Source organism: Anarhichas minor, unplaced genomic scaffold (assembly GCF_050575085.1).
Source record: "Anarhichas minor isolate MPS153535 unplaced genomic scaffold, ASM5057508v1 ptg000016l, whole genome shotgun sequence".
NCBI lineage: Eukaryota > Metazoa > Chordata > Actinopteri > Perciformes > Anarhichadidae > Anarhichas > Anarhichas minor.
In genome coordinates, this window is record NW_027466462.1 from 4,554,147 (window position 1) to 4,578,575 (window position 24,429).

Consider the following 24,429-nt stretch of genomic DNA (forward strand, 5'->3'; position numbering starts at 1 on the left):
GCTCACCTGTTCTGGGTCTAACTGAGTCGTTCCATCTCGGTACACCAAGGTGAGCACCAGCGCCTTGGTCTTCCCCGCTCTCTCAAGCGTTTGCATTTTCTCGTCTGGGTTCATCTTCCCAGAATCCTTCACTCTGGGGTCAGATGTCAGGGTTGCAGTCAGAGAGCCAGCTTTAGATTGGTTCTGGGGCTCGTTACCACCGGCCTCCTCGTGAGATATCTTTGGCCCGTTTATTTCCTGGTCAGGCCCACATTTAGCCCGCTTGTGCTTGAGTGGTTTGCCAGTTACAGACGATGGGGTCCGTTTGGAAGCATTCCTAGCTGATTCATGGCATCTGTCTTCCACCTTTCTCTGCCGAATTTGTCGAGTTTGCTTTGGGGCAAACGAGTCTTCATGCATCCCTGACATTATTCCTGATTTATGTGAAGGACTGACTTCATTCTGTGGCTCTGGTGGTTCAGCTGGGGGTTCAGGGATACAGGTCTTGGACCTGGCTCTCCTCAGCTCATCGACTCCTCGTTCCCTTGCCTTTTCTTGAGAAGAAAGAGGTGCTTCCCATTTCGGATGCCGCCTGGTGAGGTAGATTTTAGGAGGAGGGTCTGCATGTTGGCGCTGAGGTACTTCATGCTTCCTCTTTAAGGAGAAGGAGGGGATGAGGGGAGGATGACGTGAACGAGTTACAGAAGTAAGGAGCTGGCTGTTTGCCATCTCTTTGCTTGGTTTTGTGGCAGGTGAAGCAAAGTCCTGTACCGAGTTCTGTCCAGCAGCAAAAGTGCTGGCTAGGTCCAGCACCCCGCTTAAGCTTCTTCCTCTCACATTTCCATTAGCGGCCTGCAGAAAAGCAGAAGTCAAATGTTCTGGTTGCACATAATCAGCACAGAAATGAACGCATGTCTTATCTAATCGCTCCCCATTCATGTGTGGAGGATACACAATATGTGAGAGAGAGAGAAAGCTGAGAAAGTTAATTAACAGGTGAGCAATACAAAGGAAGCAGAAGGGACAACGTGAAGTGGGAGCATGAGATGCAAGATCGACAAGTTTGAGTCCCGTCTCCCAGAAGTATACCCTCACCTCCCTGTAAACCGTCCCAGCATCTTAAACACATCCATTATTCATACCTGGAACTCACATCTCTGTTTATGCAAAAGCAGCGAGTGTGTGCACAGGTGAGAGTTGAGAAGTTGGGTATTCTGAGGGTTTTCTAGGACTACGTGTGACTCTATGGATGCACAGGATTCTGTATGTCAGCAGCGGGCCGAGGGATTCCTGTGATTCAGCTCCCCGAGGAGAGTCTTCCTCGTTTGGATGTAAACACAACACGTTTTCCTGCTGACAAAGTCATGAACCCCCCCCCAGGGTGCTGTGCTACAGGATATAGATAGAAAACAGAGGCCGGCCATGGCCCGCAGCCCAGTACTGGGTGCAGGAGGGAGGGAGGGAGGGAGAGGGAGAGGGAGAGAGAGAGTGAATGGGAGAGAGAGACAAGAGAGGAGAGGGACAGAGAGAGAGAGAGAGAAAGAGAGAGACAGAGCGAGAGAAAGAAAGAGAGAAAGGAGAGAGACAAGAGACAGAGAGAGAGAGAAAGGAGAGAGACAAGAGACAGAGAGAGAGAGAGAAAGAGAGAGAGAGTGGGAGAGAATGGATCGGTGTGTTTGCTGCTGATTGTAGCAGTAAAGGTAAACCCTCTTTCTATCCCTCTTCTCCTCCGTCTTTCAGCCTCTCCCACATTTCTCCCCCTGCATCCTTCCTCTATCGCTCTCTCCCACACCTTCCCTCCATCTCCCTTCCCGTCCTTTGTCTCTGCTGCTCTCTCTTCTTTTCTTCCAATATGTATCGTGGGCTCCTTTGTCAGGACTTTTTTAAGTTTCTTTTAAACTTTACGACTCATTGTGGAGCTATCACTTGTCACACAAGCCAGATTGCTTTCTCTGTGCATCGGGGGAAATAGAAGCCTAATCCCTTTGAAAGCAGCTATTTTAAATTTCAGAACTTTTTGGTGTGTTGCTGCTGTGTACACGCTGTTGCCTCTGCTTACAGGGATTACAGAGGGAGACAGATGAAAAAAAGGAAACATAAGGATTTCTGAACTAAAAGATAAGTCAACTAAATCTAAGCAAGCGAGGCAAACTTTTTCCCCCAATTAAAGTGTCTGAACTTTACCTCATGCCTCATATTGCTGCCTTTAAAGTACCTGAGGCATCACTGCTTTATGTTTAAAGTATAGCCGTCATGTACTGGTACACACTCGCTCCAGAGAGACTCACTTGGTCGAGACAGGGAGCTCTGAACCTTGACCTTTTGGTCCTGCACTCCTGGGACAACGTTGGCGTGGAACGACTTCCTCTACCTGAGTGCTCTAGAGGGGGGATGAGATGAGAGCATTTCTATCACGTCATCACTTTTCAGACACATCCTCTATCAATGACCCCCCCCGCTCTCTTATGTAAGCACGTGTTTGGACGAAGCATGGATGGACGCTGACACAGTGAGACCTCAGCAGTGTGTGACAGGACAAGGACATTTTTGTTACGACACAACAACTTGTGTTTGTAGATGCGTCCGAGTCGACTCAGCGTTGTCTCAGCAGCTGAGACTCAAGCTTTCCTTCCTGCGGCTGCAACGTGAGCCGGCACACAACATCCCTCGTCGGTGCTGCGGCGGCTCTGTCGGCGCCACTCCGATGAAAGAAAGATGGCTGAAAGCCACCGGCATTTGTTTGACACAACTTCAAACGCTTTTGCCCGTCCGGCGCTGTTTTGTCTCAGCTAGCAACTGGCATCAAAAAAGGTCTCCACAATTTTAACCACTTTAAGTGTAGCTTTATAGACTCTAACGCTGTAGTAGTATGTGTTTCTGGTAACATTAATTAATATAATACAGCCCCAACACTCTGACAAGTATCATTCTAATAATTCTTTGAGTCTCTAACCTCTTTCATTAGGGAGCATTAATAGTCCTTGAGTTGTTGAAAGAGACCCAGCAGCTTTGGGAACTCTTAGTGCGACAAGTTGACAACAAAAACAACAACATGCTGTTTGTATTAGAGTGCATTGACGCCAACAGTTATGCACCTAAATAGAAAAGTACTCTAGCACACTCTAGTGGTGATTAATAGAACTATACATGTGGTAAAAAGGTGACCTTCATAAACTTGCCATACTGCAAACTTTTCTACTATTTTCTGAAATATTCTAAAAGCTAAAACTACTTTCTACCATCTCAGCCACCTCGAATACTCTCTGGCAGAGAAGTATTACATTATAACAAGTTGTAAATGTAATATAAATACTACAGAAACCATTCTAAGATGATCACCTTGTAGAAACCGAGATTCAACAGCATCAATAATCCTGCCCTTACCTGTACTCTCCTTTTCTTTGTCCACAGGTGTCATCCCAGACTCATGTCGGTCTGCCCCCCTCTCGTCTGGCTCAGTGTCTCCTCCGGGTACCTCAGTGACCGCTCTATCGTCTGTCTGGACATCAGAACAAAGGTGCTGCTCTGTGTCCATCTTATCTTCGGTGCTTGCATCAATGTCTGCACTGCCCTCCTTCACGTCTGTTCTTTCCTCGGTGCTTCTCTCCGGGTTATCGGCGGTGGTGTCGCCCGGGACTAATTCGGTGGGCTCGCACTGCATCAGTGGGTTTTCTGCGGGGAGCTCCTCTGCTGCTTCAGTCACAGTGTGACTCATTTCCTGAGGGTTTTCAGCTGGGCTCACCTTGTCTTGTCCCCTTTCTACAGATACTGAGATTTTTTGGGGACTGCCAGTATGAGACATCTCTTTATCCTCAATGCTAGGTGGATGTTCAGGTGTATCGAGTCTGTACTCAAAGTCAATATCCTCCTTCTGCCCAGACTTTGCAACCTCAGAAGAACAATAGAAGCTTTTGTCCATATCACTTGTAAGTATGGAGTTCAAATTCCTCCCTAAACTAGTGTTCTCATTGGTTCCCAAAAGTAGAAGTCCCTCCATTTCATTGGCTGGTCTTTTCTCATTTGACATCTGTGCTGTACCTGCCTGCATCATATTTTCTGAATCCACTATCTGCTGTCCCTCTTCCTCTGACTGTATGCCTCCATCTTTTCCTCCACTACTGACCTCTTCAGTAGGGTTCAATAGAGAAAGCCTCCACTCAGTGGTGTTTAGCTGCTCTCTGGGGATACTCCAGCTATCTCTGTTTTCTTTCTGTGCATCAGCTGTCTCTTCACTTGTTTTAAGGCAAGAAGAAACTCTGTAACAAGCCAATGCATGCTCCTCTTTGTGGGCACTATGGTGCACGCTTGTGGGGAACAAAACCCCATCAGGGTCCTCCTCGTCTGGAGACAGATGGCGGATGAAAGGCGGCCTGATTTCTTCAGTTGAGCTATGAAAGCAAAAGACAGAGTGTCAAATTTATAATGCATGCTTTTCACTCACAAAACCAGCAACAGATCATTAATGCATGCTAAACTTCACACTGCTTTCCTTTCTGTTGCATATATCAAGCATGTTATATGCATACATAAATGAACACAGGTTTTCTTCGCTACGTACTTTCTCCATGGTGTAGCTTGTTCACAGATTCTCTCTGGTATTTGGAGGGACAGGGCGGTGCATCTGTTTCTATGGGAGGAAGATGCTTCCCTCTCCTCCTGCTGAGTGAATGACGGAGTCTGACTGGACCGGCCAGCAGGGGCTTCGGAGTACTTTCTGTGGGACTGAATCTGTGAGCCCCGATAACGAGACGTCTGCCTTTGGAGTGAGGAATCCCAGCAGGAGGAGGTCTGGGATGACGGGGAGCGGTCGGGCGTCTGCGAGTACTGATAACAGGCCGAGGTCTGAGAGCTCTGCCGCTGGTCGGAGGCGTCGTGGTAAGAAGTGGGAGAGGACGACACCTGTAGACTGGACCACGGTCTGAGCCATACAAGGGATTTCTTTTACTTTTTCTGTTTTACGTTTACATTAAGTACATTAGGATTATATTATGGCACCAGTATATAAAATCATGTCTCATTTATTAACATGAACTCGTGAATATTACATTCAAAATCCAGTGTGAGGTCCTTGTACTAATATACATTAAACTGCAGCAGATTACATCGCAGGCCAAGATGCTTCTGCACCTATCTGCTCACAGTAGAAACACTATGCTAATAAAATGGATACTCTAACTGAATACAAGTTGTTTTATATCGGTGTGTTGCTGCTACTTAACCCGACGCACCGGTCTGCGTCTCTCTCTCTGCTCTCCTCCTGACTCGTGCTCCAGTTGCTCTGAGCCCACGGCTCCCTCTGGCTGCCATTACTCCTCTCCACTACATACCAAACAAGGGAGATAGCGATGAACTCTCTGGTAACTCAATATATATTAAGTAGTGAATGACTCTATGCTTGCCCCCTGACTGACTTTGCCTGTGATCGTAGGAGTAGTTGTGGTTGCGGTTGCGTCTGGCTATATGGAGACTCTGGGCCCGCAGAACAGCCAGGATCTTCTGGGCCGCCTGGGACAGAGGTCCTGAGTAAAAGCTGCTGCTAGACTGCTCCATCTCTCCCCTGTCCGAAGGCCTGCTACTCTCTCTAGCTGAGGATATCAGACTCAACTGTCAACGGCCTAAACAGGACAGAGGGGAGAGGTCAGTTACACACAGATCTGGTTTAAACTGATCTCAAAAACACACATCACACTTCAGAAATAGACTTCAATCGTCTCAAATAAAACAAAACTTTCACAATTAAACCTTCACAAAGACAACATTTTACTTTATTTATCGGATGACAAAAAGAAAACAAGGACATGTATTTACAGGACAAAACAAGACACTAAATTCTCTTATTAGTTCATGTAAAAATTGTTTGGAATGAACATTTAATCTCAATCATCATATGCAGCATTTCTCATATACAACCACACTTTTTCCCCCCAAGTTGAGTTTTATCCCAAAAATGAAGACTCAAGGGATTGATCTCCGTCTCTTGCACAAACCAGGTGAAGAAGCAGATTTTGAGGAAGTTCAGACTTGTACAAACTGTACCAGGGCCAGGCTTACTCAGTAAACCTCCTTACAGCACAGTGTACTTATCAGATATCCTCAAGCTTTAGAACACAGGTGGACTCCCTTTGCACAGAAACTGTAGTTGAGCCATCTATAAGCGCTCCTCGTTCCTTCTGGCAGGCTTCACTGTTGCCCTCTCTTCGCAGCCATTTTGCCCTCCAAATCTTCCACTACTTTCTTCAGCAGCCGGGCATCCAAGTGGAAGTAGACGTACAACTCCCTCTCCCGCCTGAGGAGGGCGTTGCGCTCCAGCTGAGAACGCTTGACTTTAACCTCCGCCATGATTTCTTGCATTACGTGCTGCAAACTCTGCAGCTGAGACTCTGCTTCCACGAGCTTCACCGTCAGCTCCTGCAGAGACACGGGAAGAGAAATGAACAAAGGAACAAAAAACTTAGTGCTTTCATACCCAACGTGAGGCCCGACATTATGATATTTAAGAATAATGTGCAAAAGAAAAACCATATGGTGCTACCAGCTTCCCTCACCAATAGTGACGTCATTTAAAATTCAACTGACTCACATTAAGGACTGCTTCTGTGCAGTTGACGGAGATGACATAAAACCAAAAGGAATCAAACCCACCTGTGCATTGGGGCAAAGCAGCTCCTGGTCAGTGATGGCCGTTGGACGTACCTGCGGCCCTAAGATCAGCTGCTGGAGCTCTGTGTACGTCACCCTGTGGAGTGCCTCACAGTCGCCGTAAAGACGAGCGGCCGTGTAGTCCTGCTGGCGGCCGGCACCAGCGAGAGCGTCTCGGGTCACCTGGAGGTTGCCCGCGAGGTCGCGAGCGGTGTGGTCCAACGCTTCATATGTCCGGAAAGGCTCCGACCGGCCGTGGTCTGAGTCGTGGTCGAGGATCTGGAGCAGCCTGAGCAGAGAGGTGCAGACTGAATTACACTCTGATGGGAGATAGCCTGATTTTAAATAAGGACTAAGAGTGTCATGGGCATAAAGCAAGCAACATAGCACCACAGTATACAGTAACAGCTAGGCGCTGCAGCTGCAGAAGCTCTGAATATTCGCTGCTGATCACTACCGAAGCTCCAGAGCCAATGGTATTTGGGACAGCCCGAGTCTTCTTACCGGCTGAAGGCTGCATCCTTGCAGCTGATGATAGGGTTAGGCCTGGGGTTGATAGCCAGGTCCGGGTGTGCCAGGGACTCCATTCTGAGGGTTGCCGCTTCGCCTTCCTTTACAAGTCTGCTATTTACGTCTCCCAACTGCTGAAGACACTTCCTCCACCTCCTCAACTCCATCTCCTGACCCAGGCGCACCAGGTCAAAGGACGCCTTTTGGCGGAGTAGGTGGTCTCTAATCTAAAACAATAAAAGTCAAATTTGTTTTAATATGGATGCTGATTCATATTTCCACAAAAAGCAAATGGAATGAAACGGGTGATATCGCTAACTAACCTGATCCTGTCTGGAGGTGTAGTAGTCCTGCCTGGCTAGTTGCAGATCCAGGTCTCCCCTCACTACCGGCACATTGAGCAGCCTGGCTGACTCTCTCAGAGCAGCAGGTACTGGTCCATGCAGCAGAGCCTCCAGCTCAGCCTCCACCGCCTGCAGCTCCTTCCTGGACACGGCCTCGCGGACATGCAGCGAGGAGGACATGGAGATGCTCTGGTGGAGTGAAGAGATAGTTAGGAAGGAGAGCTCGAGACGGGAACGGAATAGTAACAACTGAACACACTGTGAGAGCTGCGATACTGTTTGCAGGAGATAATAAAACTCAGTTTCTGTCTGCTGGCTTTACCTTGGTATGGGAGGACTTCTCAGAGAGCCAATCCACTCCAGCCATGACGCTCTTCTCCTCTGCCATGGCCTGCATCAGTTGGTGTTGGGCCACAATATGTGACCACTGAAGTCTGGCCATCTCTGTCCTCCTGCCATCCACCATTTGCGCCTTGCTACCTCTCCCCTCGTGTTTAATCTCTTCGTCCTCTCCCTCTTCACAAGAACTGAGGTCGAGGAGCTGGAAGCGATCGGAGCAAGAAGTCTCAACAATGTCAGAGATGTCCTGGAAGAAATGCTTCTGGGTGAAGACAGCCAGTGTTTTAGTGTTGAGCTCCTCCTGGTGCAGGTAGGGATCCAAGGGCAGCTGAGAGAGGAGGACAGCGGGGCTTTTGGGGATAGAAGGGTTTAATGAGGTCACAGGGTCTGGCTGAACCGGGAGATATGAAGCAAGCGTTCTCACCTCATCCATTAGGTTTTGAAAGAGAGCGTTTGTGTCAGCATTCTCAGCTGCAATGGAAGCACTGGCCTCCTTTAGCTTACATTCAGCGCTCTCCAGCTCCGCAGTAAGTCGGAGGTCAACATCTGCACGGGAGGTGGCCGCAACCTGCAACCGGTTATACCGCCGTTGCTTCAGGTCTTTTTCTTTCCGCAGTGCCTGGAGCTCCGCCTCCAAGTCCTCTACGGCCACATCCCCCTCGGCCGCAAACACGGAGGATGAAGATGAAGCAGAGGGCCCCAAGATGTTTGCACCGCTCCCATCCGAAGGTCCGATGGTTTTAAGGACCTCGCCCAAGGCCGCTTCGTCCAGACACGGCTTGCCGGACTTCCGTAGCTCCCGAAAGGCACGTGCCTCCTCCACGGTAAGGACGTTGCTCTGGTTGAGGGTCCGACAGACAAAGCGCAAGAAGTGAAGGTTCTCTGGGGCGCAGTCAAACAGCCAGTCGAAGTCGGAGGCCTTCAGTGATGACGCACCGGGATAACCTAGACGGCCCAAGGCCTCCACAAACTGGCCACCGTTTAACATGTTGGTTCAGCGCTCTGTGTTATTCAGTCACAAAGCAGCACAATGTGGATTGTGGAGGATGAGGTGAAGACCAATACAAAGAGAGTGAGAACATATAAAGCACAGCATATTCAGGGATAATCCAGACACTCGCAAATCTATCACAGCTATGTAGAGCCCCAGCCACATCTGCTCTTTTTGTTGGTTTCAGGTAATCCAATTGTTATAAACACCCTACTGAACTCTATTAAGACGCTGGAATAATTTCCTAACATGCAACATAGTGAGAAAAACACAAACCACACAAAATAACCAGTAGCAGATAAAATTAAGGATACCTCAGAGCACATTTGCTCTCGATTAGACTAAATATTAGAAGAAAACACCACTCAGTGAGTAAAACAGAACATAACTCAACAGGACCATAATAATAGCCTCCAAGTTCAAAAGTTGAATCACCACCTCTCTAAAACAGCTTCAGCAAAATCTGAACATTATAACATTTATCAAAGTAAGATTTATTTGCTGTGTTATTGAATTAGACTGGATTAGTTTTAGTCCAAAGTGTCCCATCAGATTGACATTTATTTCTCCATAGATTATGTCACCACTAAAGGAAGTAAACAAGACATTACAGGGAACAGTGACTTCATACTTTCTTAATACAGAACTATCAAACATTTTTTAAATGCTTACTTACTTTAATATGAACATTTAGACTAAGTATGTAGTTGTCTAATGTAGAAAAAAACAGATCAAGACATTCCTGTTTAAAACTTTAACAGTTTTGATGAACACAATGAGGCTCACCCAACTTTAGGCACACCTCAGAGTGTATTTAGAGTGTATAGATATCTCTCTATTATAAATGGTAGGAATAAACAGTTAAACATTATAACAACATTAAACAGTTATCAGCGTTTTTTTGTCAATTCTAACCGAGATGACATAACGCTGTCCCGTCTTGTGTGTTGCATGCAAACAGGTCCGTCACAACAGTTAGCTTTACTTAAATGAGCTATCTTAAGCTAGCTAGCTAACTAGCCCGCTACCGTTAAACGCTAGAAAGTAGATACAGTTAGCCTGCTAACTGCCATGGCTCGTATCAAAAGCAATGTATTCGTTTAGCAAAAAAAAGTAAAATTAGTGAAACAACTGTCACTCCGATACTTACATTTATATTCAGGAACCCCGTTTTGTTAGTATCCAGTCTTGGGCGTTTGTCCGCTGGCGCCAAACATCTAAACTGACGCAGGGACGACGTGACGTGCTCCGTCATTACGCTAGAAGCCGCGTTGACCTCCCGACCAATCAGGTTTAAGGGTTGAAGCATGGTTCCCGCCTTCTTTTGACTCGACGCCTTCAAGACGACCACCGCTGCCTGCGCCCATCCTCACGCTGCTCTGTGCTCAGTGAGTTCACGACTTCTTCCATTTCTTTGTAGATAACGAGAACAGGTAAGTCCTACAGACACAGTTGATATGTAAAATAACGAACTAGATTAACTGCTAATGTGTAGGAGAGGTGGCATCAGTAAACATATGGGAGACTGGGAGTTCACGTCCCACTCGTGACTTTGTTTACTCTTTAAAACTATTAACTCGTGTTGTCTTACTTGGAGTTATATTTATACCATCACATAGTAGACATGTACTTACTGTCACGTGCATAACCCGTATTAAGAACCACTGAATCATTGTTTTCCAGAGAGAAACCATTCCAAACAAATTTTGTAAAATGTGGTTGAGTTGTTTAATTGGAAAAGTATTGGACTTCCCTCTTCCTGTCTTTTAAATGTGTGTGTGTGGTGAATAGCTATATTCCTCTTTAATTACAGTTTTGCATTGCAGATTTTGGATGCACTTCAACAATGCACATACAATTGTAACTAGTACAGCTAACTTCACTTTGTGCTGCTTTAATAAGCACTTGTATTGAGTTTTGTTTGTGCAATTTTCTCCCCTCCATGATTCAAGCAGGCTTTGATGAATAAGTGATTTTAGCTTTCACTTGAATCCACTTTTTAGTACGTGGTTAATGCATCTAAATGTGTTGTGGTGCACAGCACCGGGAATGACCTCGCCAAAACGACTGCCACTGTCAGTTTAATTCTCGGAACAACTGCTCCGTCTCCCACAGCTGCCCCCGAAACAAAGAATCATGGTCCAAGCTAAGACGTGGATCCTGACCAAGTACTTTGATGGCTTCCCGAAGGACAGCGACTTTGAGCTCAAGGTGGAGGAGCTCCCAGCTCCCAAAGATGGGGGTAAGATCTTTTATTATAGAAGAGGAAACGGTCTGTTCATGTGTAGAGTACACTTGTTCTGCACTGACGTCTCCTTTTCGTTTCAGAGGTGCTTTTGGAAGCGGTGTTTCTCACTGTCGACCCATACATGAGGTGAGGGAAGAGCAGGATCGTCAGAGTTATTATTGTGAAACGCTCTCTTGAACAAATCATTCATGGATCAAAAAAATGCATTTATAAAGTATGTACTGTTTGTCTTTACAGGCCGTTTAGCAGGGTTCACATGAATGAAGGCGATGTCATGATTGGATCACAAGTGGCCAAGTAAAGAACACACACACACACACACACACACACAGAGGAACGTCTTTACCGTGCATGCACTGATGTTTTAAACAAACCGTCCTGCATCTGCTATTAATTACCAAAAGTCTTTGAGTCACAGCGACTGAAAAACAAAAGCAGGCGATTGAAATGTTCTTGGCTGAGTGTTCAGACGCTCCAATCTGTTTCAGTGGGAACGTTTTTGATGATAAACATGCAGGATGAATCTCTCCGTGACCAAACTCTACAAACAACCTCAAAGTGGTCCATTTCGAAACACACATGTTTCGCATTTTCTTAACTCTGCCGTGAGCCAACAGTGAATAATGCACAGCTGCCACATGGTTTGACGTCATACTGTCGACATTGCTTTTCTTCTTATGTTTGTGTGTTGTCCTGTAGAGTGATCCAAAGCAACAATCCAGTATTTCCTGTTGGGAGCCATGTTGTTGGTCGCTGTGGCTGGAGAAGCCACACAGTCTGTGACGGGAAGGACCTCATTCCCATCATGCCTGACTGGCCGCAGGACGTCTCGTTGTCCCTGGCTCTGGGCGGCATCGGCATGCCCGGGTAGGACAGATGTTCGGTGGCCTCTATGGGTAGAAATTGAGTGCAGAGGAGTTATATCTGTTGTCTGTAAAAGTGCAATTAATTCCTGAGTAAATGTTAAATGATGCTTATGATTAAGGGACAGAGTTGTTTCCCTCAGCAGAGCAGAACAGCTGATTTCTGTCTTTCTTTGAGTAAATAAACGAGCGAGGCTCCAGATGTTTTGCCCTGCCGGCGAGTTGAAGTCATCGTACAAACACTGATAACCTCGGTATGGAAAGAGGCTCCTCTGTGGAACTGGAGGGAGAACATACGGTCATGCTTTTCAGATTTTGGTCGTTCGATTTGACTCTCTTTTTCCTCTCCAGACTGACGGCGCTGTACGGGATAGAAGAGGTCTTGGGGCTCCAGAAGGGTGAGACCCTGCTGGTGAATGCTGCAGCCGGGGCCGTGGGCTCCGTGGTGGGCCAGCTGGCCAAGATCAAGGGCTGTAAGGTGGTGGGTTCGGCGGGCTCCGACGCCAAAGTGGCTGTCCTCAAAGAACTGGGCTTCGACGAGGCCTTCAACTATAAGACTGTTGGTTCCCTGGAGGAGGCCCTGAAGAAGGCTTCTCCAGACGGCTACGACTGCTTCTTCGAGAATGTAAGCACATGTGGTGGAGCTCCAAGCCCGTGAATTAAATAAAATTAATTAAATAATTTAGTTAAATCAACAATATAAATTAAGCAGTAATGCGAGCTGGCTTATAAGGGGTCAACATTACTTCTATATATATGTTGGGGCCAGACCCATACGTGCTTTAAAAGTGAACAGTGTGGGCTCCATGTTTGAAACTTGATTATTCTCTTTAACTGACAGTTTTAATTTTTGTTTATTTTAGGTCGGAGGCCCTTTTTCCAGTGTGGCCATACAACAGATGAAGACCTTTGGAAGAATAGCCGTGTGTGGAGCTATTTCCACATACAATGACACCACCCCCCAAACAGGTGTCTGCTTTAACTTCATACATGCTTGTGAAAGAAATGTATTAAAATGCGGTTAAAACTGTGTGTAAACAAGTTCTTCACCCTTTTACAACTTCAGATGATTTTAATTTATTTCTTCACTAGAGGGCGACATGGTGTTACTGGAATGTTGGAGTAGAGTATAAACAGACCTTTGTCTTTGTCAGAATGTTTTCTTGGACTACCATTGAAAGTTGCTCTCTCTCTCTCTCTCTCTCTCTCGCTCTCTCTCTCTCTCTCTCTCTCTCTCAGGCCCATACCCCCACCTCACCATGATCTTTAAGCAGCTTAAGATGGAGGGTTTCATCCAGACCAGGTGGGAGCACAAGCACCCCGAGTCCCTTAAGAGGCTGATGGGATGGTTGAAAGAGGTTAGTGACTATTTAACAATTTTTGTGCGTTTCTTCAGGAAAGATTTAATCTCATTTAGTAGAGTTGCCCCGCGGTCCTGCTTCAGCTTCATTTCTGTGGTTTTATTCCTTCTGCAGGGCAAACTGCAGTGTCGGGAGCACATCACCAGAGGCTTTGAAAAGATGCCGGCTGCTTTCATGGGGTTGCTGCAGGGAGAAAATGTCGGCAAGGCTATTGTCGCAGTCTGATGTGGATCAACGGAGAAGAATCAGTATTATTAATAACCTACATGTAATTACAGAACTCATGCATGAAGGACTTAGCCATAGAGACTAATAACTAACCTGTTTTTAAAATAAACATGTGATTTATAATGTTTAGCATTAGTTCAGGAGTTATTGTTAGTCCCATTTATTCTTTAATATTGGATTTTCCCTCATGGTAAGGAACATTGAATAAATAAATACAAAATTAAACAAATGGAGAAATCAATTGTGTATGGTGCATCGTCTGGTAGAGATCAGAGCGATGGTCGTGTTACTCTACGAGGACAACACAAGACGGTCGGTCTGCTTTGCCATTGAGTACTTGGATGAGATGTGTGGATTATTCACTGAAATAAAATGAACCATTGTGCTTTGCATTTAGTGACAGTTTTTGTAATGGTAATAAAGTTTGGGGCTTTCTTTCAAATTGTTGACATCATGGCAAAGCCTAATGCCCCAGTGATCAAAATGGTGTTATTGTGAAGCTGTTATTTCAAAGTGGACACGACTTACTGCAAGAAGAAATCCTTTAAATCTAGTTTCCAGAAATCGATAATGTATCAAAACATTGGGTTCAGTTTCTTTCTTTTAATTTAAGGTTGGAAATTTCAGAAACACATTTATTTTACTGCGCAAGAATATATACATTTAGTTAGTGTAGACTACATTATGTTTGCAAATAGTCACGGAACCTAAATGTGAAGGTTAAAAGGCAGATAAACAAATCGATGGGGATGACGTAATGAGGGCATGTCCCGCTTACGGGACGTTGATGTGTAATACTACACGGGAATTGAGCTGCGCAGACTCAGTCGTTTACGGTAAACCAAGAATTTGTCAAGTCATTGTGACTTGAATTTACTTTTTTCTCTGCAAGTATCGAAATAATGTTTTAGTGAATACATAAATACACAGAACAAAGTGTCATACAAGACGATGTAGGCCTAATTGGTTATTAAAATACTAGTAATCATCGCCATGTGTAAAGTCAGCTTTTTCTCTAACGGATGTTCATCCAAACGATCAGAAAACCAATAAAATGACTTAAATAAATTCACCGAGAGACAACATTTAACATGAGTAAATGCACGCGCCATTTATTTGGGTTGCTGGATGGAAAAAATCCGTCAAAACCGAAAAATATTACGGTACTGACAACCTTCAGAATAAAGGTCTTTATTAGAAAACGCTTTTCAATGCATAATACAGAAACAAAACAAATATATTAATTGTGGAATCTGTACGAAATAAAAATGCAATTAAAGCGCATTTCACAGCCACAGCATAAACCCATTGGCGTAACAATTACAACAGCTTTTATTTTTTTTAAAGTACACTGATTTCCGCTGTGGTTCGGACTGAGGTTGAGTAGCTTGATGCAGCTGCCATATAAAACGCGGCGTGTCGTCCACTTCAAGTGATTCACAAGCTTTGTTACTTTTTGTTCACCTCGAGATACGCTCACAAAATGGCCAACGATATTCTAGAACCGACAAATTTGGTAAGTTGTATGTTGTTCATTCTGCAGCGTTTATCGGTGACCGTTGTTGAAAGCCGCCATTGTCAGACGTGTATGATGTTTTCCACTAACGGTCGATTCTTCGCTTCCACTGACTACACCGGGCAGCTGCGCGCGTGTCCGCGTGACACGTTCTCTACATTAGGAGTTTATTTTCTATTTTTCAAGCATGTGTAGTTGGTGGAGAGTTTGGTAAATATGACTTAATACCCAGAGTAAAGCAATAGGCTCCGATTTTCACCTGAATGCTACGCGACTGGGTGATTCAGCATGAAACCCGCTATCGTCCACCAGACGGGTGTGTTACAGATGAATATTACCCACAAACCACCACGGGTGTGTTACTGAAGAATTTTACCCACAAACCACCAGTATTACGCTTCCCTGGCAACGCTGGTTTGATCGCGTGCCATCCACAATAGGCCATATTCAGTTGGTGTGCGTCAGTTTACGTACGTAACTGTTCTAAAACCGTAATTACGTAGTTTACGTCTAAAAGATGTGGCGCACAGTTGTGGCTTTACATAAGGCCGTGATTTTGGGCCTCTTTGGGCCTGCATTGTCTTTAAACGTAGCTGATTGCTAGATCTAAATGGAGACTGTCTAGCACCCTAATAAAGTCATTTAAAAACATAATCACAATTCTACCTCGGGTGTTAAAGGCTATGGTGTGTGTGTCTAAATTGCACATACTGAAAGTGAAAGCTTTCAGATATAATGAATGAAATGTTGGTTTTGCAGTGACTATAATATCTGACTTCAGATTAGTTAATACATCACAGCTTGATCATCTTCTGTTTCTGTTTGTTGTTTCATTTTCTGTAGGCTGAGTTCAAGCAGATGCTGAAGGATGCTGGAGACAAGCTGGTTGTGGTGGACTTCACAGCCACCTGGTGTGGCCCCTGTAAAATGATCGCCCCTAAATTCCATGTAAGTGTACAATTTGGCCATTCGGGTGTCGTTAAAACCATCGTTGAATGGTTGGAAAAGATCATGTTTGTTGTTTTCAGCCTTTGTGAAACACAAATGCATCAGTACATGCTTTCTCGATCACATGGCAGCAGGCACGTTTATTTTATCATTAATGCTCGTTGATCGACTCTCTTTCAGGCTCTGGTGTCAAAGCCTGAGAACAAGAACGTGATTTTCATGAAGGTGGACGTGGATGAAGCTGATGTAAGTGTGTTTTTTAAGTCTGAAGCACAAAGACCCTCGCATGTCCAAAGTATCAACAAACCATCTTTTGGGAGTCGTAAAGGAATGTCTGGTGTTGTGTGTGTGTGTGTGTGTGTGTGTGTGTGTGTGTGTGTGTGTGAGAGAGAGAGAAGGATTAAAGGAGTCCTTTCTACTGGTTGAGTTGGGGGGGGTTACCACATCATTACTTCTCAAAGCAATGTGGACTATTCATGAAATCCATTTCAGCCGGCTCATGTGACCGAAGTGCAACGTTATTCTGTCCGTGCTCAAACATGAACAAAGTCATATCAGCAGTGTTTCTGACTCCGCCCATCCATCTCACTGTTCCTTTTTTTTTGCTCTTTTTCAGGACGTCAGTAAAGACTGCGAGGTCACCTGCATGCCCACTTTCCACTTTTACCAAAATGGAAAAAAGGTAAGCATGACAATAGACAGCAGAGCTGTAAACAGTTGCTCATCCACACGCTCCAGCAGACACGGAGCAACAACAAAGATGCTGGTCACTGTGCGGTGTCTTGGTGTCGACTCCTGAAGGGAACATCTGCTCCACTTTCTTCATGCCGCCTTTAACTCTCCGGTCTGCGTTGTCTTTCAGGTGGACGAGTTCTCCGGCGCTAACATGGATACGCTGCTTGCAAAACTGGATGCTTTGAGAACATAAAATCCCGCCGACCAATCCACTGTCCCTCATCGTATCAACACCACCGCCTCCCTCTGTACATGTATAAGAAACTCCAGTTACTAGTCGTGTAACCATCACATCTCTTATTCCACACAGGCTGCGATCATTACTTCCACTCATCACGTGTTTGTTGGTGACGTACTCTTCGTCCTGTTCAGTGTGCGTCTTGACTGGCTGAAATCAGGATTAAAACCCGATGACCACTTTTAATTCTGTCTTTCTATGAGTGATTGGCTTTGCTCCTGACTCCCTCGTACGTTGTGTTCAAGGTGGATTTAATAAATGAAGATGAGTTACTGGAACTGTGTTATCTTCTTATTCACATTTTAAACGCAACCTCTTACTGTAAGGGCAAAGAATCCGATATTTATCATCGTACAAGTATATAGCAGCATATGTTTAATACTGTCGAGTCTATATGAAAAAAATACAGCTTTATTTTACAAAATTTCCTTTTCCTGCAGAGAGGAAGTACTAGTCAACTGTAACCCTTTTTACGAAACGGTTGACTAAATACACTACATATGACAAAATAAATAAAACTAATAGTGTAAGAACTCATGAAGTAAATTAAAGTTTTATTACTGAAGTCTTTGTGCTACAGATTCAAAACTCGATACTGTCTACTTCTATTCTCAAATATGCTCGTTTTGCGAGTGAAGATGACTCATTACTGATTACCCAGCATGCTCTAACATGCACACTAGTATCTATCCACGTTGTGAGTCCTACCCTGGGTTTGGTGACGGTCAAGACAGGAAGTACACACGATAATGCTCCGTCTAAGTTTTCTGTGTTTAACATACTTTTCTGGCCAGCACCTAGTACTTATCGCGTACTTCCGTGTATTATTTCCTATGAAGTTCAAAAGGAAACCTGTTTTTTAATTTGCATGTACACAAGGAAAAAGGAGTGACTGCAACGTGTAGGTGTGTCTGTGACCACTCCTGTATGTACATGCAGCTGCCGTATAAAAGGCGGCGTCTCGTCCTCTTCAAGTCACAAACTTGGATACTTCTTGTTCAGCTCGAGATACGCTCACAGAATGGCCAACACTATTAAAGAACCTGGAAATTTGGTAAGTTGTATTTTGTTCGTTTTGCAGCGTTCATCGTTATTGTAGGAAGCCACTGTAAGACGTAGTGTTAAACAGAATCACCTTTATTGGCCAGGTGTGCACGGATACAAGGAATTTGACTCCGGTTTCCGCGTTGCTCTTAAAGTACATAATATACAAACCATAATATAAAAAACAAGGACATTAAAGACAAAGAACAGAGAAACTAAGCACAAACTTTGAATTACTATATAGAATATGAATATATATCGAAGTATATATATGAACATAAAGAACAATGGATTTGGGATATTAGTGCAGAATGGTGGTAATGGTGCAAATGGAGCTGCAGTTTGTCGGATTAATTGTTCATGAGAGTGTCGGTCCAGCGGAAAGAAGCGCTCCTGTGTCTGCTGGTTTTGGCGTACAGCGCCTACCGGAGGGGAGGAGCTAGAACAGGGTGTGAAGGGTCTGCAGAGATCTTTCCTGCCCGTTTCCCGACTCTGACAGTCCGTTGTAGTCTGTTCCTGTCCTGTGTGGTGGGCCGATCCAAACCACACAGTGATGGAGGAGCAGAGAACAGACCGGATGATGGGTGGAGTGAAACAGGGTCAGCAGCTTTTGAGGCAGGTTGTACTTCCTGAGCCGACACCTTTGGACTTTTTTTCGTTTCGTCATTACATCATCAGCCAAACCAGTTTCTCCCAAAACCCTGACATACTGAAAGTGAAAGCCTTCAGATTTAATGAATGAAATGTTGGTTTTGCAGTGACAGAAGCCATTGACCACTGACCAAATAAATAACTGCAGCAAGAAGATAAACAAATTGCATATCAACGATAAATATATATATTTTACTTTCCAAATATAAGCTGCAATAACTGACTTTAGGTTAGTTAATACATCACAACTTGATCATCTTCTGTTTCTGTTTGTTTCATTTTCTGTAGGCTGAGTTCAATCAGATGCTGAAGGATGCTGGAGACAAGCTGGTTGTGGTGGACTTCACAGCCACCTGGTGTGGCCCCTGTAAAATAATCGGCCCTAAATTCCATGTAAGTGTACAATTCGGGTGTTAAAACCATCGTTGAATGGTTGGAAAAGATCAGAAAAAGAAACACTTTTGAATCTGGAATCATTTCAAGCCAGTAAAAGTTGTTTTTGGAGAGTGTGCTGCTCACTTTTCATACATCTGGATGTGAGGTTTATTTTGTCGCACAGTAGTTGCAGCCTTTGTGAAACACAAACGCACCGGTACATGTTTTCTCGATCACATGGCAGCAGGCACGTTTATTTGATCATTAATGCTCGTTGATCGACTCTCTTTCAGGCTCTGGTGTCAAAGCCTGAGAACAAGAACGTGGTTTTCATGAAGGTGGACGTGGATCAAGCTGATGTAAGTGTGTGTTTTCTGTTTTTATTTTAAGTCACCAGTTGGTTTACTACAACGGCCGTGAGTACAAAGACCCTCGCATGTCCAAAATATCAGCAAACCGTCTTTTGGGAGTCGTAAAGGAATGTCCAAGTAGTCCTTTCTACTGGTTGAGTAGGGGGCGGGGGGGTCAGCAGGTAGCAGTGTTTCTGACTCCGCCCATCCATCTTACTGTTGTTCCTTTTTGCTCTTTTCAGGATGTCAGTAAAGACTGCAAGATCAACAGCATGCCCACTTTCCACTTTTACAAAAATGGAAAAAAGGTAAGCATGAAAATAATAATAATAATGTAAACGGTGGGGGATGGGGGGTTTGGTCATTGTGCAGTGGCTTGGTGTTCACGGGCCATCATTAAGTGGTCTCCATCAACTCCTGAAGGAAACATCTGCACCACTTTCTTCATGAGCTATAGCCGCTAACTTTGCGTGTCTTTGTGCTGAAACTGCTGAGGCTGGAAACGAAACAAAGCGGCTCAGACGAGAGATTTTCAGGAGTCTCTCTGGCATTCAACAGTTTTCTTGGATTTACATTTTCTTTCCTTGTATGAAAATCGAATGCTTTTAATGTGAATGAATTTGATCGGTGATCTATTTAAAGGTGCCGTCTTTAACTCTCCGGTCTGCGTTGTCTTTCAGGTGGACGAGTTCTCCGGCGCTGACGAGAAAAAGCTGCTCGCAACACTGGACAAGTGGAGAGCATAAAATCCCGCCGACCAATCCACTGTCCCTCATCGTATAAACACCACTGCCTCCCTCTGTACACGTATAAGAAACTCCAGTTACTAGTCGTGTAACCATCACATCTATTCCACACAGGCTGCGATCTTGACTGGCTGAGATCAGGATTAAAACCCGATGACCACTTTTAATTCTGTTTTTCTATGAGTGATTGGCTTTGCTCCTGACTCCCTCGTACGTTGTGTTCAAGGTGGATTTAATAAATGAAGATGAGTTACTGGAACTGTGTTCTCTTCTTATTCACATTTTAAAACACTCTAATCAGATATTTAAAGGAAGAGCGGTAACTGGTATTTTATGCTTTAATACAAATGTGAGAATAGTTTACACATATACATTGGGACAATCACATCAATAGTTTTTACACATCGTACAAGTATATAGCAGCATATGTTTAATACTGTCGAGTCTCTATATGAAAAAATACAGCTTTATTTTACAAAATGGTTCTTGCGTTGCCTTCTGCGGAGATGAGAATGAATGGTTTACAAGTGCGTCACTTAACTATACAAGAAGTCCCTTCATGGGACGATTCACACGGAGCCTTCAGAAGTGATAGTATCCCGATTTCCTTTTCCTGCAGAGAAGGAACAGTATTCAGGCTTAGTCTCACTAAATACGACCAAGGAAATACAACTAACTAAGAACTCCGGAGGAAGTAAATTAAACTACATTACTAAAGAGTCTTGTTTGTGCTACATATTCAAAACTCGATACTGTCTACTACCTATAACCTTTATTACTTTATTACTTTTATTACAACATTTAAGATCACAGGTTTTTTTTTTCATTCTCAAATATGCTCGTTTTGCAAGTAAAGATGACTCATTACTGGATACCCAGAATGCTCTAACATGCACACTAGTCCACGTTGTGAGTCCTACCCTGGGTTTGGTAAGTTCACACGCTCCGTCTAATTTTTGCATTTAACATGCTTTTCTGTCCAGCACCTCGTACTTATCGTCTGAATATGGGTGTTTCTTATCCTTTCCTAAGAAGTTCAATAGTAACAAAAGGAAACCTTTTTTTAATTTGCATGTACACATAAAGGGCTGGGTGGTTGGTGGATGACTCATGAAACCATGGGACGTCCTGTAAAGCTCATTTGTTTAGTGTACAAAAGAGGAGAGCAGAGGGACGATTCTGCATGTGTGACTGCAGTGTGCAAGGTGCAAGATGGAAGCCTCCAGCTAAAAATGTAAATTATCCACACTAACAATGTCAGAGAGACAAAATAAGTCCCTGATTTCCTTGTAAGAAATACACATAATACAATAACAGTTTCCTTGTGCCTTTTAATAAATGTAATTAAAGAACTTTTTTGTTTGTTCGTCTCTAATCACCTGGAGCAGTCGTGTCCGCTCCACCCGGGACTGCAGTGACATCTGTTCGGCCTGATGCATCGGCCTCCGTTCAGACAAGGTGATGAACACACAGCTGTGGACACAAAACACAGCACAGTCAGCATCCCTGTACCCACGAGTTTCTGCTCATGAAGTGCCTGGAAGAAGGAAATATGCAGCCGATGTGTTGACGCTGGTGTTACTACATTCCATCAGGACATATCGGCCTAAACGAGTGAAACCATCACCGACACACACGTGAACTCACCACTGTGACAGCGTGTGCCGCTCCACCCGGTGGGACACTCGCACTGGTACGGTGCCACGCAGCGGCCTCCGTTCAGGCACGGCAGGATGCAGATAGCTGTTATTGAAGAGGGAAGAGGAGGCTCGTGAATGGGGAGCCATTTAAGGTCATCGGTTCTCTCTCTCTCTCTCTCTCTCTCTCTCTCTCTCTCTCTCTCTCTCTCTCTCTCTCTCTCTCTCTCTCTCTCTCTCTCTCTCTCTCTCTCTCTCTCTCTCTCTCTCTCTCTCTCTCTCTCTCTCTCTCTCTCTCTCTCTCTCTCTCTCTCTCTCTCTCTCTCTCTCTCTCTCTCTCTCTCTCGACAGCAAAAACATTTGAGACACTTTGGAAATTCAAGATCTTCGTGACCGCAGGCTTGAGAGAAGCTGGTTTTTGTGGTGATGCATCTCGAGTTTCAAGAAGACAATCCGGTGGCTGCGTAAAGTGCACAGTCACTGTAGGACTTTAAAGCCCGAGTCCATAGTTTGTCTGCAGCAAATTCTGTGCCAATTTATCAAGTAGATGTTGAGATACTTATCTTGTGTATTGATTTTTCTTTATATCATATTGATTTGTGACTATTGCTGCTTTAGTTTCTGTGTTGAGTGAGCAAGAGACAAAATGTCAACACACGGTCTGACAGAGAGAATGCCTCTCCACGCCTCAGCTGAAAACAGCTATTCACTCCATTATGACACCCTTCGGGCACCATTGTCTGTTAAAAAAACCTGCTGAGCAAGCTGCTTGGGTTCACGCGTGTGCACGAGTGTTCGAGTGAGTTTATGACTTAAGGATACTTACGATCCTCACAAAGTCGGCCCATCCAGCCCTCGGGGCAGGAGCAAGTGTTGGGCCGCTGACACACACCTCCGTTCTGGCAGCGCAACCAACACACCGCTGAGGGAGAGGACACACACAAAACATATATTCTATATGTAGAAAAAGTCACATTTTTATACTTCACACACACAATAGACAATCGTCAATATTCAACCCTTTCCAGCAAATAAGAGGACACAAAAGTTTCAACAACAACAACAACTTCATGCACCAGAGCAAAGGGAGCGTTCACGAACAGCTGATTAAGTTCCTCAGCTAAACTTAACAAATGAACTTAACACCTGAATGTGTGTGTGTGTGTGTGTGTGTGCGTGTATCTGTGTGTACGTGACCGGAACATGAACTCAGCAGCTGTTGAGGAAAGCTCCGCCTGAACCCAGCCTTTATTGAACTTCATGTTGCATGAGATCTGCTGCGGATGGCCAGAGGGAGAGTCAACTTCTTGTATTGACCACAGACAGGTCAGTGTCAACCGGTCACATTTGTTTCCTGTTCAAATTACAGCTCTTTCCTTACAGTGTTCACTTCATAGTTTTGCATGTGGTGCTTGTGCTGATTGTGGAACAGAATATCTCAGTCTGTCTAATCCACACAACATATCTTAAACCTGCACCGCATTCTGATCAACTGAGCTTATTGTAAGACAGATGATATAAAAAGTCTCAAACGAAGCCACTTTGATCCTGACGGCCATAAACCGAAAACCAAAACTATTGGTGTTTTGTATCGCTGAGAAAAATTACAACCAGACTCTATTGTCGATGCTTTTTTTCTTCCTTGAATGGGGGCTGGTTGTGTAAAGTACTGATATATGACGACACAGGAAGAGGCATCGGTCATGGTACAGCCAGAGGGAAGAAGCTGCCTTTTTAGGTTGACCGTTTGAAACATATCCTTTCCCAATGATGAGGGAAAAGCACAAAGAACCCGTCGCCAGGTTTCTTGGCGACTAAAACCAGTAGGAGTATAGAGGACAGACAGAGCAGGCACAGAGATGTTAATACCATCCAGAGAAAACTGTATCTGTTGAGCAGCAATCCAGAGAGGAGTTGAAAAGCCAATAAGCAGCATGAGGTCATGCTGCAAAAAAAAAGGGACAGTCAGAGGAAGCAGGAAGTGTCCTGAGAAAGGGGAGTGTCCCTTCTGTGGAACACAGAGGAGTTTGTCTCTCTACCTCTGCATGTGGGAGGCGGCGTCCAGGTGCCGTTCTCCAGACACCTGCTCCTTCCAACGCCCTCCATGGCGTAGCCGCCAAAACACGAGTACACCGCCACGTCCCCAAACTGGAACACCGCCCCCCGCACCACCCCATTGGCCACGTGGAGGGGGGGGCCACAGGACACCCCTGTACCGGATGGAACGACCCACGGGTTACTCACTACACGTTTTCTGTCTGCCTCAACATGCTGCTACTTTTTGACCTAAAAATATTCTGCTTGAGCAGAGAGGAAGATTGTCCACAGGGAGTGGACAAAATAAAAGAAACACCTTACAGTACAGAACAATAGCAGCTTCTTATGCTAATCCTATCTTGAGACGGTCAGAGGTGTTGATTATTCCTCCAGTGACATTACATCATTGTACTCATGTACCAGCAATTCAGGAAGTAACTTTTTTTGACAAAACCTAACAGGAGATTTGCTTTGTAATCATACAAACAGAAACCTAAAAAATGACATAAAAACATCTCGTGGTGTTAACACACAAAAAAAAAGAGTAATATGAGTTTCCAGGAATCTGTGCGTTTGTGGGACTTCTATATTGTATTGTAAGGTGTTACTGATATTTTGTCTACCACTTCTGTAGCAATGAAAACATATTG

The 24,429-nt window shown here is 44.6% G+C and overlaps 6 protein-coding genes and 1 long non-coding RNA gene across 10 annotated transcripts in view; 3 read left to right on the forward strand and 4 right to left on the reverse strand.

Moving 5' to 3' along the window:
• poln (polymerase (DNA directed) nu) overlaps window positions 1-3,898 on the reverse strand; it is a 29,896-nt gene extending 25,998 nt beyond the window's left edge. Inside the window, exons 1-3 of the mRNA XM_076092205.1 lie at window positions 3,364-3,898; window positions 2,268-2,359; window positions 7-831 (exon numbers count right to left, since the gene is read on the reverse strand). Of these exons, the coding sequence (XP_075948320.1) occupies window positions 7-831; window positions 2,268-2,359; window positions 3,364-3,898 (1,452 nt within the window). The remainder of the gene's footprint in view (window positions 1-6; window positions 832-2,267; window positions 2,360-3,363) is intronic.
• A 916-nt stretch (window positions 3,899-4,814) lies between these two features.
• Window positions 4,815-5,527, reverse strand: LOC142950648 (uncharacterized). The gene is made up of 3 exons (XR_012954475.1): window positions 5,391-5,527; window positions 5,208-5,298; window positions 4,815-4,897 (listed from the first exon to the last, which is right to left on the reverse strand). It is a non-coding gene; the product is annotated as an uncharacterized LOC142950648 (long non-coding RNA).
• A 199-nt stretch (window positions 5,528-5,726) lies between these two features.
• On the reverse strand, window positions 5,727-15,460 carry haus3 (HAUS augmin-like complex, subunit 3). Of its 3 annotated transcripts, XM_076092605.1 has the most exons (7): window positions 15,278-15,457; window positions 9,953-11,940; window positions 7,795-8,813; window positions 7,452-7,661; window positions 7,123-7,355; window positions 6,622-6,907; window positions 5,727-6,387 (listed from the first exon to the last, which is right to left on the reverse strand). In XM_076092605.1, the coding sequence occupies exons 3-7, from the start codon at window positions 8,797-8,799 to the stop codon at window positions 6,160-6,162; spliced, it is 1,962 nt and encodes a 653-aa protein (XP_075948720.1). In that variant the 5' UTR covers window positions 8,800-8,813; window positions 9,953-11,940; window positions 15,278-15,457; the 3' UTR covers window positions 5,727-6,159. The 3 variants fall into 3 exon arrangements, with proteins under 3 accessions (XP_075948720.1, XP_075948718.1, XP_075948719.1); XM_076092603.1 differs by having other exon boundaries at window positions 9,953-15,458; XM_076092604.1 differs by having other exon boundaries at window positions 7,795-15,460.
• On the forward strand, window positions 10,114-13,894 carry LOC142950921 (prostaglandin reductase 1-like). 2 transcript variants are annotated; one of them, XM_076092607.1, is made up of 9 exons: window positions 10,114-10,190; window positions 10,918-11,044; window positions 11,131-11,176; window positions 11,288-11,347; window positions 11,750-11,917; window positions 12,265-12,538; window positions 12,777-12,882; window positions 13,153-13,271; window positions 13,389-13,894. In XM_076092607.1, exons 2-9 carry the CDS (start codon window positions 10,939-10,941, stop codon window positions 13,497-13,499), a joined length of 990 nt encoding a protein of 329 aa, XP_075948722.1. In that variant the 5' UTR covers window positions 10,114-10,190; window positions 10,918-10,938; the 3' UTR covers window positions 13,500-13,894. The 2 variants fall into 2 exon arrangements, with proteins under 2 accessions (XP_075948722.1, XP_075948721.1); XM_076092606.1 differs by having other exon boundaries at window positions 10,121-10,235.
• Window positions 14,861-17,217, forward strand: LOC142950922 (thioredoxin-like). The gene is made up of 5 exons (XM_076092608.1): window positions 14,861-15,018; window positions 15,862-15,966; window positions 16,147-16,212; window positions 16,583-16,648; window positions 16,829-17,217. The coding sequence occupies exons 1-5, from the start codon at window positions 14,986-14,988 to the stop codon at window positions 16,892-16,894; spliced, it is 336 nt and encodes a 111-aa protein (XP_075948723.1). The 5' UTR covers window positions 14,861-14,985; the 3' UTR covers window positions 16,895-17,217.
• Window positions 17,218-17,704: 487 nt separating this feature from the next.
• LOC142950923 (thioredoxin-like) lies at window positions 17,705-20,364 on the forward strand. Its single transcript, XM_076092609.1, has 5 exons — window positions 17,705-17,993; window positions 18,923-19,027; window positions 19,303-19,368; window positions 19,602-19,667; window positions 20,040-20,364. The coding sequence occupies exons 1-5, from the start codon at window positions 17,961-17,963 to the stop codon at window positions 20,103-20,105; spliced, it is 336 nt and encodes a 111-aa protein (XP_075948724.1). The 5' UTR covers window positions 17,705-17,960; the 3' UTR covers window positions 20,106-20,364.
• Window positions 20,365-20,429: 65 nt separating this feature from the next.
• Window positions 20,430-24,429, reverse strand: part of svep1 (sushi, von Willebrand factor type A, EGF and pentraxin domain containing 1) — a 69,865-nt gene continuing 65,865 nt past the window's right edge. Inside the window, exons 45-49 of the mRNA XM_076092601.1 lie at window positions 23,782-23,952; window positions 22,569-22,664; window positions 21,753-21,848; window positions 21,485-21,578; window positions 20,430-20,718 (exon numbers count right to left, since the gene is read on the reverse strand). Of these exons, the coding sequence (XP_075948716.1) occupies window positions 20,688-20,718; window positions 21,485-21,578; window positions 21,753-21,848; window positions 22,569-22,664; window positions 23,782-23,952 (488 nt within the window). The 3' untranslated portion in view covers window positions 20,430-20,687. The remainder of the gene's footprint in view (window positions 20,719-21,484; window positions 21,579-21,752; window positions 21,849-22,568; window positions 22,665-23,781; window positions 23,953-24,429) is intronic.